At 42.0% G+C, this 18856-nt stretch overlaps 1 protein-coding gene across 4 annotated transcripts in view; it reads left to right on the top strand.

Moving 5' to 3' along the window:
* pomt1 (protein-O-mannosyltransferase 1) overlaps nt 1-18405 on the top strand; it is a 42729-nt gene extending 24324 nt beyond the window's left edge. For all 4 annotated transcript variants that reach the window (XM_048559020.2, XM_048559018.2, XM_048559019.1 and 1 more), the window contains 10 exons: nt 1512-1607; nt 2000-2092; nt 3450-3546; nt 4969-5061; nt 7323-7443; nt 9883-9980; nt 13386-13499; nt 14529-14655; nt 16883-17060; nt 17249-18405. In XM_048559020.2, the coding sequence (XP_048414977.1) occupies nt 1512-1607; nt 2000-2092; nt 3450-3546; nt 4969-5061; nt 7323-7443; nt 9883-9980; nt 13386-13499; nt 14529-14655; nt 16883-17060; nt 17249-17423 (1192 nt within the window). In that variant the 3' untranslated portion in view covers nt 17424-18405. The remainder of the gene's footprint in view (nt 1-1511; nt 1608-1999; nt 2093-3449; nt 3547-4968; nt 5062-7322; nt 7444-9882; nt 9981-13385; nt 13500-14528; nt 14656-16882; nt 17061-17248) is intronic.
* Nucleotides 18406-18856: the final 451 nt, after the last annotated feature.

Genomic DNA, 18856 nt, shown 5'->3' with positions numbered 1-18856 from the left:
CACGCTCACTCTCAGCTGTTCCATGGTAAAGTTTCTCTGATATAACACACTGTGGAGCTGAAGGAACACAGCAGGCCAAGCAGCACCAGAGGGGCAGGAGAGCTGACATTACAGGTCGGGACTCTTCTGCAGAAACGGGGGAGGGGGTAGGGAGCTCAGAAATAAGTTGAGATGAGGGGTGAGGCTGGGGAAGGCAGGTGGGATGGTGAGAGGTGAGTGCAGGTCGGGAGAGGTGGGGATTGGTCAATGAAGTGGGAGGCGCAGATAGAAGCGAGAAGATAGACAGGTTGTGTCAGGTCAAGGAGGTGGGGATGAGGGGGAGGGTTGGTCATGGAATGAGGCAGGTCTGGGGAGATTTTGAAATTGGTAAAGTCCGCATTGAGACCATTGGGTTGTAGGGTCCCAAGGTGGAATACAAGGTGCTGCTCCTCCAGTTTCTGGGTGGCATTGAGACACTGGAGGAGGCCCAGGATGGACATGTCACCCAGGGAGTGGGGGAGGGAGTTGAAGTGGTTCGCAGCTGGAAGTTGTCGTTTGTTGTGAACAGAGCGCAGGTACTCCGAGCTTCCGCTTGGTCTCACCAATGTAGAGGAGGCCACGTTGGGAGCAGCGGATGCTGTAAACCACATTAGCAGATGTGCAAATGAACATCTGTCTAATGTGAAAGGTGTTTATGGTGCCTTGTTGGGAGGTGTAGGGGCAGGTGTAGCACTTCCTGCAGTTGCAGGGAAAGGTGCCGGAGGTGGTGGGGCTGGTTGGGGAGTGTGGGGCAGACGAGGCAGTTGTGGAGAGAGCGGTCCCTATGGAAGGCAGATTGGGTTTGGGAGGGAAAAAATCCAGGTGCCGGTGTTCCTCCAGCTCCACACTCTTGTTATCTCTGACTCCAGCATTTGCAGTTCTTACTATCTCTAAAGTTTCTCCAGGACCTCATTCCCCCTCGCCAGCCTCCGCTCAGGGTCTCTGTTCCCCCCCCCTCACCGTCCTCTGCTCCGGGTCTCCATTCCCCCTCTCGCCAGCCTCTGCTCCGGGTCTCCATTCCCCCTCTCGCCAGCCTCTGCTCCAGGTCTCCATTCCCCCTCTCGCCAGCCTCTGCTCCGGGTCTCCATTCCCCCTCTCGCCAGCCTCTGCTCCGGGTCTCCGTTTCCCCCTCTCGCCAGCCTCTGCTCCGGGTCTCCGTTTCCCCCCCTCGCCGGCCTCCGCTCTGGCCTTAGGGTCTAGACACAGAGGACACAACAGGCACAGAGGTTTTGGGAGAACAGGATTCAATGTGGGTAATGCTACAGGCATCATCATTTTGGGTGCATGTGAAATGAAGAACAGGAATAGCTGATTGGATCCATTGTGTTTACCCTGTCCATTAGATAGTGCAGTCTTCCATATCACCTTCCCAAAGAATGTAAGATTAACCTGAGGCTTTAAAGCATTTCAGTACAATAACAAGGGAATACTGCACTGTTGGGAGTGCTGCACTGTCAAAAGTGCTATTCTTCAACTGTAACTTTTTTTTGCAGGTATGACAGTGGCAGAGGTAGCTCCCACCAGCAGCAGGTAACCTGCTATCCTTTTAAAGATGTGAACAACTGGTGGATTGTAAAAGACCCTGGCAAGTATGTGGTAACAGATTGGGAAATGGACAGCGTTTAAGGAGATTTAGACATTTTTCCAAAATGGCAACTTCTGCTTGTGTTTGGAGATTGGATGGTGAATCATATGATGGTGCTGCATATTTGCTGCCATGAGGATTAGTTGCAATCCAGAGAATGAAAGGAAAATGGGTCAGGAGCTATGATTGTGTGCAACAGAAGGGCTGTTTCACTTTTCTCAGTGCAAGATTAGCCCTAGGCAGGGACCCCACGTAATGGCCCACACTAGTTGAATGTTGGGAGTTGATGGGGCTGGAGTTAAACCTGATCCTGCATTCTTCTCGAGGGGTCTTTAACCTACTATTATTTAACCCAAAATGTGTGGACTGTATAATGTGACTGTTTTCTTGTTTCAGACAAGAGCTTGTTGTCAGCAACCCCCCTCGCCCAGTTCGCCACGGTGATATTGTGCAGCTTGTCCATGGGATGACAGCACGTTACCTCAACACGTATGTTTAAAGCACTTGCTATTACCTTAGCGTTATTTTGCACTTCCCGTTATCTTGTGTTTGTACACTGTGTTGATCAGTTTTGACAGTGGAATGATGGAGTTTGTTCGTTCCCAAGTATGAATTCTAAACAGAAAACCTTATGCCCTCTTGTATAAATTGGACCTTAATTCAGAATATTTAGCCAGTCAAGTCAAAAGCTGGAAGTTTGAAGTAAATGTAGAAACTGTTAGAAACACATAAACCCCAAAACATCTTTCACCCCTCTAGATGATGTTGGACTTGCTGTGTTTCAGCATAATTCTTTTAACAAGATGATGGTATGCTAAGGTTATGCTTTACCTAAATTTCTTCACGTCTCTGACCTGTAACAGAAGTGAGCTTGAAATCACAGCCATTAATTTCTGGCATCTAAAACTCAAAGACCCATTTTGTGGGAGAAAACAACTCCCCATTTCTTTTTAGCAGCACATAGACTCTTCACCAGATAAACAGAACCGATGTTGGGTCTCTCCTTTGGTGTCTCTGGTGAAGCATGTGTCAGACTTGGTGGAGATAGCTGTATCACTGATGATGGCCCTTTAGCTCATCAAGGCAGTTCTAGCTCTTTAAAGGACCTCTCCAATTTGTCCCATTGCCCTGCTCTTCTCCTGTAGCTCTGCCGATTTTCTATCCCTGATCATTTCTATTTTGTTTGTTCCCCATTTAATTTGTTATGTAACCCCCATCATTTGTGTCATACAGTTGCATTGGGATTTCACATTTAGCTGAGTAGGCTGGACAGTTGGTTTGTGAAGCAGTGAGATAACAATTCCCATCTCTGGTTGAGGTTACCATGAAAACTCTCCTTTTCAATCTGACCCTTTGCCTGAGGTGTGGTCGGCCTCAGGGTAAACCACCACCGATCATCTCTCATTAACGAGCAAGTAGCCCTGTGGTATAGTTAGACTATGGTGACACAATATGTGTGTAAATTAGGCTGAATATGAGGATAAAACTCCTGCACTCGTTGTTGAGAAATTGTTGTATCACTGTAAGAATCTTCTTTAAGTGACACGTAAAAAGGAGTTTGCAGCTGTCAGTTTTAATATTCATATTTCATTCATATTTTTCAGCACTGCATTTGCTTGGCTGTGTTCATCCCTAAATCCAGAGCTGAATTAGCTTAATTGAACTGTACAATAAGATGCTAAAAATGCATCTCATGCATGTGTTATTTTAGAATCAACTACACTGTGCTATGAAATGTCGCGATAACAACTGAGCCTTTAAATCGCCTCAATTCATATTGCTTTAAAATGAAAGTTAAATAATAATCAGTGCATTTGTTTTTGACAATTCATTGTGTTGCCTTCAGGCATGATGTTGCAGCTCCCATGAGTCCTCATTGGCAGGAGATATCCTGTTACATTGATTACAATATCTCGATGCCATCACAGAACCTGTGGAAAGTGGTAAGTACTGAGTGGAGTTTGTCAAATATTAGATTAGTGTTTTTCAAATCTTTGTGAGGGACGGCCCCTGCAGATATTTTAAAAAGTGGCCTCAGGGCTACTGCCGAAATGTTAGTGTACAGTGCCTAAAAACAATGGCAGTAACTTGCATTCATAACAGCACATTTAACGCAGTAAAATGCCCCAAAGTACTATCAAAAAAACAAGTGATACCGTGCCACACAAAATAATGAAACAAATAACCAATGATTGATGAAAAGGCAGGGTTTTGAGCAATGCTGTAAAAGAGAAGGGATCAGTCAGCTCAGCTGGCTGGATGGCAATGCAGAGTGATGCCAACAGCACGGATTCAATTTCCGTATCAGCTGAGTTTACCATTCTTAACTCTTCCCTCTCCCAAGGCTTGGTAACCTTCAGAATAAGCCCCTACCAGCCCCCTCTCCCTAATGAGCTAGGAGGTATACAGTCTTCTGGTTTTGTGGCAACGTTAAAAAGAGAAGAGCTGATAAGATTTAGGAAATGAGGTGGCCATGAAAAGTAAGTCCGACTGGAGGCTTGATCAAGCTCTTTAATGTCATGAAAGGATATGCTCGGGTAAGTGGAGAGAAAATCATTTTTTTTGTAGAGAAGACCCAAACTAGAGACCGTAAGTACAAAATATTCATTAATAATTCCAATTGGAAATACAGCAGAAACTTCTTTAATCAGCGAATAGTTACGATGTGGAACTTGTTACAACAGGGAGTGGTTGACACAGCTAGAATTGATGCATTTAAGAGTAAACTTAATAAATACACGAGAAAGAAAAGAATAGGAGGATGGGGTTATGTGCTGAGAGGAGGCTCATTAAGTGTAAGCATATATTTGTGGGGCTGATTGGCCTACTGGTGTGCTGTAAATGGTGTCATAATTCAGAAAAAAGGATAGAGTGAGCATCAGGTCTTCGTGGTATTATTAGGATCCGGGAGATTGAATTTAAAAAATATAGCGTTTTGGTGTTAGATTTCTGTTGTACAGTCTCCAGCACCACAGTTATTAAAGTCAACTTGACAACATTTTGACAATTAATGAAATGCCAGTGGTCCCACTTTAATTTCTAGTTTTGTAATGTAAGTCATACACGACATCAAAATTTAGTCTTCCTGCAGGTCATGCAATCAGTGACTAATTTCCCCAAGGACTAATACATGGTGTTGTGTTTAAAGCTGGTTACTGTGATCCGGTATCATTAGTTTCAGTTGCATCATTTATTTAGTCTTGCTGAGATGCCAGCTTTCTAAGCACGCTGAAAGATATAGCAGTGGATGTTAAATGCTATTCTCTGTATATCGCATGTTTTTTACTTCTGCCACCATCACCACGATAACCTCGAGGCTAGAGTTTACTAATCTGTGTTTCCTATTGTGTGTTTTTTTGTTTTAGGAAATTGTTAATCGTGACACTAAGAATGAAGTGTGGAAAACCATTTTATCAGAAGTGAAACTTGTGCACGTGAACACATCTGCAGTATTAAAGGTGGAGAGATACTTGGGCTGTTAATGTTCCATGTCCCTTGTAGCTTTTAAAGTACATGTACTCTTACCAGTTTAAAATGTATTACCAGGGTCTGCACACAAGTACAGATTTAATCCAGAGCTCCTGCAACTTGTATTATGTTCCCAGGAGTTGAGTGTCCAGAGGATTCAGAACATTCATAGCCCTCATACAGATGCGTTTAGCACATCTGCACCCTTGTGTCATTTGCTTGATGAGCCTGAAAAATCTATTTCTGAATATATGAGAGATAATGGGAACTGCAGATGCTGGAGAATCCAAGATAATAAAGTGTGAAGCTGGATGAACACAGCAGGCCAAGCAGCATCTCAGGAGCACAAAAGCTGACGTTTCGGGGCTAGACCCTTCTTCAGAGCTCTGATGAAGGGTCTAGGCCCGAAACGTCAGCTTTTGTGCTCCTGAGATGCTGCTTGGCCTGTTGTGTTCAACCAGCTTCACACCTTATTTTCTGAATGTATGCTTCCTTTGTCCTCTCGTAGTGGATGTATTTTCTGACCATGTACTGTTCTTGTAGCAAATACTTGATGTTCAGACTAAATTTCTGTCAGTTCCTTTGACCTTAACGTGAATATATACATTAATCTTCACACATTTCATTACATTAGGAAGCAAACTTTTTTTAAAATATCTGAGATAGTTTGGGAAAATGAACTGACTAGAATGAGAATGGCTAGTTGTTGAAGATTTACTTCTGGTATTATCTGGTATCAGGGTGGCACGGTGGCTCAGTGGTTAGCACTGCAGCCTCACAGCGCCAGGGACCCGGGTTCGATTCCAACCTCAGGCAACTCTCTGTGCGGAGTTTGTGCATTCTCCCCGTATCTGCGTGGGTTTCCTCCCACAGTCCAAAGATGTGCGGGTTATGTGGAATGGCCATGCTAAATTGCCCGTAGTGTTCAAAGGTTTGTGGGTTACAGGGGGATGGGCCTGGGTGGGATGCTCCCAAGGGCGGTGTGGACTTGTTGGGCTGAACGGCCTGTTTCCACACTGTAGGGAATCTAACCTAACAATGCGATTGTAATTATTGCTTTACAGTTGTAATTTCTAAGTCTTCTTATTCACCACATGACTTTATAATATCTTTTAACTTTATAAAAATGGTCCAGTTTTTAAAAATACTTCTGATCTGCTGCATTCAGTGCTCCCTGGTGTCTTCTGAACATATTTAAAGGCTACCTACCACTGGGCATATAGAGATTTTCAATTGGCATAGATACTACTGTTCATTTAATGGTCCATGATTCAAATTATCTATAATTCAGGCATTTGATGGCAAGATCTCAACTTTCTGTTAGTTGCATTGATTAATTCACATCATTTTTGGTGAACAAATGGTAGTTATCATGTGTAGAATATATGTAGCAAGGTTTAGAACATAGAACAATACAGTGCAGAACAGGCCCTTCGGTCCTCAATGTTGCGCCGACCTGTGAACTAATCTGAGCCCATCCCCCTACACTATCCCATCATCATCCATATGCTTATCCAAGGACTGTTTAAATGCCCCTAATGTGGCTGAATTAACTACATTGGCAGGCGTTTCTGTTAGTTAGAGATGAAATGTTTTATGTTACTTGATGGAAATGGTAAAAGAATTTCAGAATCTCAAGGATTGATCAGACTTAGAATGTAAATATTGCTGCTCTTTAAAATGAGGCTGCACATCTGTGTTAATTGGTCCATTAATGTTGAAGAATGGTGTTATTTCAGGTTGGTATCATAGGGTTCAGGGTGGGGGAGAAAGGGGGTGGGGTGTTCAGTTGGCTCCTTCTTCATACCCTCCACTCTAGCTTCATTACCTTGACTGCAGCATTGGGGAGTCAGATGAATTGTGGTAGAGAAAGTTGATATTTCTCTACGTGGTTTAAATGCTTTTATAAGCTCACTATAAGCTTATAATGCCTGTATAAGCTCAGTATAGCAACATTGAGTTTGGAGTGAAGCTCCAGGTTTTGCATTAGGAAACCAAGTGTTTAAAGGTTCACCTCTAAGTTTTAATTAATAGTGTATTTCTCCTTTAAAGGGATGAAGAAAGCTGACATCTCTGATATCTGTTAAAAGCCCAAATGCTGTTGGGTTAATTTGGGAAGGCACTGCCTTTATTTACCTTTCAGCTTCTCATAAAAAATTATTGATATTTTTATGATCAGTGTTATTTTAAACTATTCCCCACTTTCAAATTTCTCAGTCCGGTAATTTTTATTGCAAAATTTCCCTTGTAGCTTAGTGGTGCAGCTTTGCCGGATTGGGGGTATCGTCAGCTGGAGATCGTTGGAGATAAAAGCTCCCAGGTTTATCACCAGAACATGGCATGGAATGTGGAGGAACACCGTTATGGGAAAAGTAAGGCTGTTTGTTGACTGTTAAAAACAGACTTGACGTTGAGGGTATGAAAAGGAGTCCAAGTTGTCAGAGGTAGGGATATTAAAATTCCCATCCTTGTTTCCTAATGCCTGTGTGGTCAAACCTTCTCTACCTCTGTAGGCTGTTCAAGTCCACAGTCCTCTGAGATGACATTTTTTTTCATTCTAGCTCAGTGGGCATTCCCAGTTTTAATCACTGTTGCATTAATCACTATGCTATCAGCTTCTTGAGCCCTAATGTCTGGATTTCCTCCTTTCAGCAGATTTGAATGCTATCTTTTTGGCCAAGCTTTTGTCTGCCCAAATGTTCCCTCATGTGGTTCAGTGAGAAATGTTGTTTGACCACTCCCCTATCGGACTTTTAGCCATGTTGCTGGTGCTGTATAAATAGATTAGCCATGATCATATTGAAGGTGGAGCAGGCTTGAAGGGCCCAATAGCCTACTATTGCTCCTATTTTCAATATTCCTGTATAATGACATGTAAGCTGTTGTTGAAATGAGTAAGATTTGGTGTTTGCATAAATTTGTTAAGAAGTTAGGCCCTTGTAAACAAGAGGAATTTTGACTTCTAAGACCAATTGTGCCTTGGAGGCACCATTCCCTTAAATCCTCCCTACATCCTTACCATTTCCTGAAGGTGTAGACAAATCCATACAGCAGCAGGAAATTAATTCATAGCAAAGCCATAAAAGCCTTTTTGAAGCTAGGAAGTGTCCCTTTTGTTTCTGTTTTCTCCCCATCTCACTACTGCCTTTCAACCAGGTCAGTGGATCTGAAAGGCACATGGATCCCATGTATAAACAAACAGACTGATACCCAAGACGTAGTTTTCTACAAACGCTAGTCTGTTAAAATTTAGAGTGGCTTATTGGAAAGCCAGTCTTCAGATTTCTGAAAAATAAATCAAAATGCAAAATACATTTTCACTTTTTGTGATGCTGTTTGAAAATTTGATTGCCCTGTAATGACTAAAATGTACTATTTTCTAAAATATTAGTCAACAAAAGTGATAGAAGTGAAATATGTTGATCTGTAACAGTTGGGAATATGAGCTTTGAAATGGACATAGAACGTTACAGCACAGTACAAGCCCTTCGGCCCTCGATGTTGCGCCGACCTGTCATACCGATCTCAAGCCCATCTAACCTACACTATTCCATGTACGTCCATATGGTCATCCAATGACGACTTAAATGTACCTAAAGTTGGCGAATCTACAACCGTTGCAGGCAAAGCGTTCCATTCCTTTACTGCTCTCTGAGTAAAGAAACTACCTCTGACATCTGTCCTATATCTTTCACCCCTCAATTTAAAGCTATGCCCCCTCGTGCTCACCGTCACCATCCTAGGAAAAAGGCTCTCCCTATCCACCCTATCTAACCCTCTGATTATTTTATATGTTTCAATTAAGTCACCTCTCAACCTTCTTCTCTCTCATGAAAACAGCCTCAAGTCCCTCAGCCTTTCCTCGTAAAACCTTCCCTCCATACCGGGCAACATCCTAGTAAATCTCCTCTGCACCCTTTCCAAAGCTTCCACATCCTTCTTATAATGCAGTGACCAGAACTGTACGCAATACTCCAAGTGCGGCCGCACCAGAGTTTTGTACAGCTGCAGCATAACCTCTTGGTTCCGGAACTCGATCCCTCTATTAATAAAAGCTAAAACACTGTATGCCTTCTTAACAGCCCTGTCAACCTGGGTGGCAACTTTCAAGGATCTGTGTACATGGACACTGAGATCTCTCTGCTCATCTACGCTACTAAGAATCTTACCATTAGCCCAGTACTTTGCCTTCCAGTTACTCCTACCAAAGTGCATCACCTCACATTTGTCTGCATTAAACTCCATTTGCCACCTCTCAGCCCAGCTCTGCAGCTTATCTATGTCTCTCTGCAACCTACAGCATCCTTCATCACTATCCACAACTCCACCGACCTTCGTGTCATCTGCAAATTTACTAACCCATCCTTCTACGCCCTCATCCAGGTCATTTATAAAAAATGACAAACAGCGGTGGACCCAACACCGACCCTTGTGGTACACCACTAGTAACTGGCCTCCAGGATGAACATTTCCCATCAACTACCACCCTTTGTCTTCTTTCAGCAAGCCAATTTCCAATCCAAACTGCTATATCTCCCACAATTCCATTCCTCCGCATTTTGTACAATAGCCTACTGTGGGGAACCTTATCGAACGCCTTGCTGAAATCCATATACACCACATCAACTGGTTTACTCTCATCTACCTGTTTGGTCACCTTCTCAAAGAACTCAATAAGGTTTGTGAGGCACGACCTACCCTTCTCAAATGGAAAGGGATTTTCCACTGAAAGCTTCTGGCATTTCTGCATACTTTTACATTCCACAATGGTGCCGTTTTAAAAACTAATTATGTCTTTTTTTCCCCCTGAGGTGAGGAGCAAAAGGAGAGAGAGCTAGAACTTCAGACTCCAGCACAGATGGATGTCAGCAAGAATATCAGCTTTATGGCTAAATTCCTGGAATTACAAGTAATGGCGTCATCAATGTTATGAAGTTCACTTGGTTATGTGTTAGGTAGAATGCAGAAAATAAATTGTACCTTTCATAACTTCAGGATGTCCCAAAGTGCTTTCCAAACAATGAAGTACTCATGAATGTAATCATTCTTGCTTAGGAAATGCAGCCAGTTTGTGCACAGTAGAATTACACAAACAACTGTGGTCACGGTACTGTATTACAGTGATAAGCTTTGGAGATAAATATTAACAAACACTGGGATTTACTCTTCTACTGTTCTCTGTGGAGTGTTGTTGGATCTTTCATGTTTGTCCAAGATAGCAGCAGGGTCTCAGTTTAGCAAACCTCCAGAAAAACGGCATCTCTGGCTCTACAGCATTCCCTCTGTGGTATGCAAAAGTGTCAGTTGAGATTAAGAGCTCCAGACTCTGGAATGGAACTTGAACCCATGAGCTTCTTAATGCAGAGGCAAGTGCTCTACCTCAGATATAAAACAGACACCTGAATAAGTATAATCGAGTCTTTTAATAAGTAGGCAGTCCAAACCTGGTGACATTTTTTTTCAGATGTAATTATATAAGAGTTTAAAGTAGTACTTGGACTGTACCTTTGAATGATAGATCTTTAGTCTCTGCAATTAATTTTGGATTATCCTTCTATTCCCACTTAGTTGCATCATGCAACCAGAAATTGTCTGTATTTGACTAGCATTAGATTACTTCTTATCTACTTCTCACCAATACTTGCCAAGTACTAGTCAAGGGCGTTATAGGTGTCCCTGATACTTTTTTCCTCCTACTTCCTTCTATCTCAAACATGATTATTACAAAAGCATACTTATGCTCTCCTTGCTCAGATCTTCCAATTTATTTTGGTTTATGAATGTAAATTCCTGAAGACAAGTGACCACCTTTTCATTTGTTCAGTTTAAAGTGAGTGACCTGTCACTCAGTCTGTAGAGGGGGCACTTCAGAAGTGTACTGAGGCCCCAACGTCGCCCTGGGTTGACCTGACCTTGTTGAGCAAGGACTGTCATTGCCCTGCCATTTAACAGAGGGATTTGTTGCAAGGAACTTCTGTTTCCCATTTCCTTATCTCCCAATATTGATTCATTACTATTTAAATAAGGGAGCATGGTAGCTCGGTGGTTCTCACAGTGCCAGCTGCCTCTGGTGCAATTCTAGCCTTGGGCAACTGTCTGTATGGTGATTACATGTTCTCCCCGTGTCTGCGTGGGTTTCCTCCGGGTGCTCCGGTTTCTACAGAGATATGTAGATTGGATGCGTTAGCCATGGGAAATGCACGGATTACAGAGATAGGGAAGGGGGATGGATCTGGTTGGGATGCTCCTCAGGAGTTGGTGTTGACTTGTTGGACTGAATGGCCTCTTCCACACTGAAGGGATTCTATGAAATGCCACTTAAAATTTGAACCCAGGAGATAAGCAAGGATTTCAGGATTCTGGCTAATACATACTAAGATGAGGTCAACAATTAAGGCTTGATGTTCAAGCAGTGTCCTTAAAGTGCTTTTGAAAATCATTTTTCCAACTCATTGTGCTTCAGAGGTATCCACATGATTTGAGCGCCAAATGTGGCTTCAAATCCTCCTTTCTGCTCGATGCCACCTCTTGCATGAGAGAAAATTGAGGTTCCTTCAAGATACAAGCACCTTCAGTTTCAGTCCCAGTCTGAAATTGTTCTATTCCCACTTCAAGGCAGCGGGTGCCTTTCAGGTAGCAAAGACTAGAAACCTTGCAACCAATGTTTGCTGATTGTATCTCTCTTTGATACTGCTGAGACCTTGATCAGGAAGGGGATGGAATTCATATTTAAAGCACTGAGCAGGAAGGAGACTTGGAAACATTTTGGATAGGCTTCGACTCGGATTTGTGGGGTAAGGTGAGACCTGGTACGTCAGAGACTAGAATGAACTGGTGTCAGCTGAAATTGTTCATATTCCACTGCCTTTCTTTCTGTTTTCAGCCACCTTGCGCTACAAATGCTGAACCCCCAACAGGCTAATAGTCAGCTGAGAAACCTCAGTTTATCCCTGGGCTTTCATTAATAGAAAAAGAATGTAAAAGCCAGTGAAGCATTGGGTGCTGCTTTCAGGCAAGAATAACTCAAGCAATTTACTAAAGGGTATGTGCTCAAAAACGTTAACTGCATTTGCAGACCAAACAAGGCTGCACTGCTACCTTTGAATTATTGAGTTTAAATAAAATGATCATCAGAAGGGAATGTAACGTTTTAGCTCAGTGAGTCAGTTATCCCTCACCATTGCTTTCGTAAATGCAGAATGCGTACAAGCTCTGAAATGTAGAGTTTTTTTGTAAACTATCTTCTGCAAATGATAAGCTCAACAAAATATACAGGTTCCGAAGGGAATTGGAACTCTAATGTTCTTATTTGTAATTTGCTAAATCACAGGTTCATTTATTTGATTCCCTTGGTGTGTTTGTAATCCAACCTTGCAATCTCGGTATGAAAAAAAATAAAGACTTGTATTAATATAACACCTATCACACTCCCAGGGAGTCCTGGAGAACTTTGAAATGTAGCCACTGTGGTACTGTAGGACAACCAGCACCTAATTGCACACTGAAAACTCCCATAAATAGCAATGTTATAATGGCTAAATAATTTGTCTTAATTATATTGGATGAGATATATATGTTGAACCATGCTCTGAAGAGAACCTACCTGCTGTTCTTTAGTAAAGTGCCTGCCCTAAGTGGGGGATAAAGGGTGTTTGTTTCACACCTCATTCAAAATTCATTGCCTCCCTCAGTACTGCGCTTAACTGTCAGTCTAGGTTTTGTGGTCACATCTGTAGAATCAGGCTTGAACCCCCAACCCTGATGCAGAGGTGAATGTATTGTGCAGTGAGCCACAGCTAACAGTCTATAATGGCTACCTTCCCACAGGGAGAGTGAATCATCCCTAATGCTCTTGCAGCTTTCCCTGGAGCCATTGGCAGGTGATTTTATGTAGGTTGCCTGTCCCTCAGTTGTCCCTTGATGAAGAAGGTAAAAAGGAAAATACAAATGTTAAAGAACTTGAAAAAGTTATACTGAATTCAAAGACTTGTTGATGTTATGAAGGAAGACCTGACAAGATAATAAAATGTATACGTTCATGAATCCATCAGCGAATTCAGGAGAAACTTCTTTACCCAGGGAGTAGTTAGATCGTGGAGCTTGCAAGCACAGCATGTGGTTGAGGTGAACAGTGAAGAATTTATTTAAGGGAAGTCGATAAAAATGTAAAGATGAAAAGATTGAGACGGATAAACTGACTGAGTGAGATGAAGAGGGGTGGGACAGCTTCACGTGAAGCATAAATTTGGGCAAAGACCGCTTTATTTCTGTGCTGTACCTTCAGTGTAATGTGAGCTTCTTGTGTTTTCTTCAGCTGAAGATGATGATGTTGAAGAGTGAAGAGACTGAACACAAGTACAGCTCGACCCCTCTGGAATGGATAAACATGGACACCAATATTGCCTATTGGCTCCATCCTAGCACCAATGTAATGATCAAATTTAGCAATATTTATGTTATTGCTATAAAAATGTGCAGTTGATGTTTCAACTCTCATTTGTACTTTTTGGGATTTGCCTACCAGTTCTGCTGTTAAGAGAAGAATTGCTGAATTCTGGTGTAGAACACCAGTGCAGACTTGTTGGTGAGCACTTTATATTGGGAGAGCAGGTTCAAACTCGAAGCAAAAAGAAATCTTTGAGAATTTGCTACTGAAGTGGATGCAAATTGTTGTTCTGCTCACATTGCATGCCATGTCTAGATAGAGAAGAACAATGCGCTGCCATCAATGTCATCCCGTAACTACCTCAAAAAGGTAGGAAATTTGGACTCTGGTAGTGTGTGAAGTGTGACAGTATTCCTGTGTGTCCAGTGAGCAGCAGGGTGGCAATAATCAGGAATTCCATTGGCTAGGCGCCTTTGTTTACACTTAGTAATTTCCTTAATAATTTAACTGACCTCTGGAGTTTACCAGCAGGAAAATGGCAGAATCAAGTCCTGCCATAGCTAGACCAGGGCACGTTTATACCAAATCACTGGATGTCCAGTTTCATCCGCTCCAGTTAACTTTACATCTTTTGCTTTGCAAAAAAGAAAAAAATTGTTATCTGCTAGTTGGAATGAAGTGATTAAAATACAACAGAACAGGAAGTATCTTTGTGATCTGAGATAGTGGGAACTGCAGATGCTGGAGAATCCAAGATAACAAAGCATGGGGCTGGATGAACACAGCAGGCCAAGCAGCATCTTAGGAGCACAAAAGCTGACGTTTCGGGCCTACCGAAATGTCAGCTTTTGTGCTCCTAAGATGCTGCTTGGCCTGCTGTGCTCATCCAGCCCTACACTTTGTTATCTAGGAAGTATCTTTGATTTGAATTAATAGATTATAATTCAGCAAATATCTTTTTACTCTACTCTTTAAAAAAAAATCAACTACAATTTCAGGGGCATGGAAAGTCTCATTATGTTGAAATGTTAGGGCTTCTTTCCCTTTTGAATGTTGAAACTTGCTCCACAGGCACAAATCCAGCTGATTGGGAATATTATAACGTGGTCATCTGCAACTGCTGGACTTCTTGTTTATCTGGTGCTTTTCCTCTGGCATCTGCTGAGGCAGCATAGGAGAATCTACACTATCTCAGAAGGTAACTGGCTCAGTTAACAGTTTCTTATTACGTGTATTTAAGATTAAATGCAAAACATGTTTTAGCTGTTCCAACACTTGATGCATACAATCGGTCTTACAAACATGTAAGTATGAAAGAACTTGCACAGCACTTTGCATGACCTCAGAAAAATCCCAAAATTGCATTTCAGCTGCAAAGTACATTTGAAGTATAGCCACTGTGAGAATGTAAGTGAGGCAACAACCAATTTTCGCCAAGCAAGGGCCCACAAGTAACAATAATGCTCAGAAGGTGACCTGTTTTGTGATGTTGAGGAATAAGTGGTGGTCAGGTCATGAGGGAGACCCTTTGTTCTTTTGAACAGTGGCTTGCAATCCACTTGTGGTGGCACATGGGGCCTCACTTTACCATCTCTTTGGGAGCCTGTTGTCTGGCACACTGCAGTACGGCCTGACTGGGAAGCAGCCACGTTGTTGGTTATGCCTATTAGGATTTTAGTTGTCACGATGGCCTAGTGGTATTATCACTGGACAGTTAATCCAGAGACCCAGATAATGTTTTGGGGACCTGAGTTCAAATCCTGCCATGGCAGATGGTAGAATTTGAATTCACTAAATATCTGGAACTAAGTCTAATGATGACCATGAATCCATTGTTGATTGTTGGAAAAACCCATCTGGCTCACTGGTGTCCTTTAGGGAAGGAAACCGCCATCCTTACCTGGTCTGGCCTACATGTGACTCCAGACCCACAGCAATGTGGTTGAGTCGTAATTGTCCTCTGGACAATTAGGGATGTGCAATAAATGCTGCCTGGCCAGCGATGCCCCCATCCCATGATTGAATAAAGAAAAAAAAATTACAGCTTTGTTAAGCCATTTTGTTGCAGGACAAGGAAAGTGCCTGTTTTAGAGTAGCTCCAGTATCCCAACTGAAAAACAATGGACTGCATGCACCAATCTGCCTCAATGTATAAAACATTTCGTTAGTTTGGCTTAGAACAGTCACTTTGTATGAACAACTGAATGATCCTGAGTTCTAAAGCCACCATTGCAAGTTGGAAAAGTGTGTTCATTGAATCTGAAATAAGCAACTGAATGCTGGTGTTTCGAAGTTAAAACAAATGTCTCTGACTGAAGGGAATTAAGCATCTCTATTCAATCTGAGATAACAAAGTGTGGAGCTGGATGAACACAGCAGGCCAAGCAGCATCTCAGGAGCATTCAGTCTGACTCATGTCACTCTACCTCCACACTTTGGTTGACTCTTAATAGCCTGTGTGTAATAATTTGTTACTAAGGAGCATTAGCATCCTTTTCTTGTTTTTTTCAACCTCTAAAGCAGATGGGCTGTTGTATTTCCAGACATATATTGAAATTCTCTGAATTTTCTTGTTTTGGTTTTTGCCCTGTAGTTTTTACAGTATGACTATGCCAGTGGAGGCTACAGTTAACTTGTCAGTTCGATCTACAACAATTGTGATGTATGTGTAGGTCAATGTCTAGGTCTTTGGGCAATGAGTTGTGAGCTGTAATGATTCAGGGGTGGCACGGTGGCTCAGTGGTTAGCACCGCTGCCTCACAGCGCCAGGGACCTGAGTTCGATTCCAGCCTCGGGACTGATTGTGTGGAGTTTGCCCATTCTCCCCGTGTCTATGTGGGTTTCCTCCCACAGTCCGAAAATGTGCCAGTTAGGAGGATTGGCCGTGCTAAATTGCCTGTAGCGTTCGGGGATGTGTAGAGTAGGTGGGCTACACAAGGGGGTGGGTCTGGGTGGAATACTCTGAGGTTTGGTGTGGACTGATTGGGCTGAAGGGCCTATTTCCACACTGTAAGGATTCTATGACTTTATCATTTTATAGTAGATGCTTCTTGACTTGACTACTGACCGTTTGTGCACAGATGAAAGAAGACATTATGCATGTGTTCTCCCATCACAATGTTTATTTAATGGAGTTTGTGGGACAAGCAAGAGAGTGCCGAATGCAACCAAGCAATCTTTCAAAGGGCACTTATTTTTACTACTTACATATTTCCATTTAAGTAGTTTGAATGCATTTCATATGTATCCTACATAGGAAGCTTGTTCAAAACTATTTGTGTTGAAACGTCCAAGTTTTGATTTACTGGTACTGGTTCCAATTGATAAAGTATTAGTATCATCTCATAAATAACTACTCAATATATGATGTGCCTAGTATCTTACTACTGCTGTTATAATTTGAATGTTCCTATTGTCTCTAATAGATTCCTGGGAGCATTTCGTTCTGGCTGGGGCCATCTGTGTTGGAGGATGGACTGTTAATTATGTGCCATTTTTCTTGATGGAGAAAACGCTCTTTCTGTATCATTACCTGCCTGGCCTCACCTTCAAAATCCTTTTATTGCCCATCGTTCTTGAGCACATCCACAATCACATCCTCAGGTATATACAGTGCACAACTATTCTGAAGAAAAGTATACTAATCCTGTGAACTGTATCTTCCCAAGAGTTCATTGCATTTTCAATGAACTACTTAGCAGCAAGACAGATCTTTTCATTTCTGCACATCTGTGAATCTAATCTAGCATTAACTTGTACAAAATACTGAACTACTTCTGTTCCAATTTCAGATCTTCTATCTCTAGAAACACCTTCAATGCCGTGGTCCTAGCATGGATCTCCTCCGTCTACTTGGTGTATCAGACTTTTAGTCCCCTCACCTATGGGTGTCCAGCTCTTTCAGCAGCTGAGTTAACTGGCTTGCGCTGGAAAGACAACTGGGATATTCTCATACGCAGGCGGTAGCATCGATCTGAAGCAAAAGACAGCAAACTCACTGTAAGATAGGTTTGAGCTCTAACTTTGAAATCTAGGCACTTTAAAAGATTACAGTTTACATAAACTTATGATAATTTTGTCATCAGGCAAATAGGAAAGATTGTTGACAGTTAATAATTTGCTTGTATTGGTGCTGTGAAGTAGCCTTCTGATGCAGATGGGATACTGCTTTACCATGAAGTATGGAGAGCTCTACTGTGCATCAGACATAGTAATGTGTGTTTACCTTGTGGTGCCTAATGCTAATACTGGGCACAAAGGAATGTCCAGGACTGCAGATGCCTGTTCCTGTTTTGTAAGGCAAATATTAATACCTGAAGATATTACAGTATTCTAGTGTATATATCATTATAGTATGAGCCAGATTGTTACGACATTTAAGTATTATAGTTACTTCTAACAACCAAATTGTGATCAGTTTTGGCAGCTCCTTGTTGTGTTAGCTTTAGTGCCTTATGGCAGAAGAGCTCTCAATGAGAGTTTAACACTGCTACTGCCATTCTTGCCTCAGCACAAAGGAACCTCTTTAAGACTGGCATTCATGGTCCATCCAATTCATTGATCTGAAAATACGTGTACACTACTTTCAATCCTGTTCCAAAGAAACTGCAACCCACGTTTCTGTGAATTAGTTGATTGCCTTTATTGAGTTTTTTTTTATTGTACTGGACCAATGAACTAAGTTTGAACTTCGGGTTTGCAGTGACCGTTCCACATGCGATTGCAACCAGTGTGTAGAATTTCAAACCTAGCCTTGCTTTGCTCTAATTAGAGGTTTACACAGAAGGCAATAAAATCAGGAATACAGATAGTGTACGTGAAATGTCTTGCGTATCACTGTTAAATATGCGTATAGATTGTGTCTTTGTACTGTACTCACTATGACTGCCCATTAAAGTTCTGTTTAACATGCATGTGATCAGTTACAGTAAAATCTGAGTTGCGTAAAGATTAATGAACCTTGAATGTTGAGTCAGTCCTTGGAGGTTGGGCATGAATAAATAAATATAGTGAAAAGATTGGAGCTCTCAGTATTGTACAAAAATGGGTGTGAGCTCTTCAGCATCCATCAAAAAGTAAACATTTAGTCTAAGATGAACATAATCTAAGTATTGCCTTTATCATCCAGCAGCTCTACAAATCCAGTAGAAATCACATGGCCAAGCTAAGGAAAGGTAATGTTAAGTTGACAGAAAGCAGCTCACTTCATCCTTGCCTCTTAAGTTCCACTTTACGTGAAAACAAAATACCAGAATTTTTGGATGCATTATTATTTGCTTTGATACAGCCCACCCAGGAGCAGTGTCTCCCTGAAGCAAGCACTGGCTCAGGGGTCCTGAGCTGAGCTGTAATTCCAAAAATGGGTAATTGTAGTTGGAAAGTTTTTACAGGAACTGCAT

Source organism: Stegostoma tigrinum, chromosome 29 (genome assembly GCF_030684315.1).
Source record: "Stegostoma tigrinum isolate sSteTig4 chromosome 29, sSteTig4.hap1, whole genome shotgun sequence".
NCBI lineage: Eukaryota > Metazoa > Chordata > Chondrichthyes > Orectolobiformes > Stegostomatidae > Stegostoma > Stegostoma tigrinum.
This window is presented reverse-complemented; position numbering and strand designations above follow the sequence as displayed.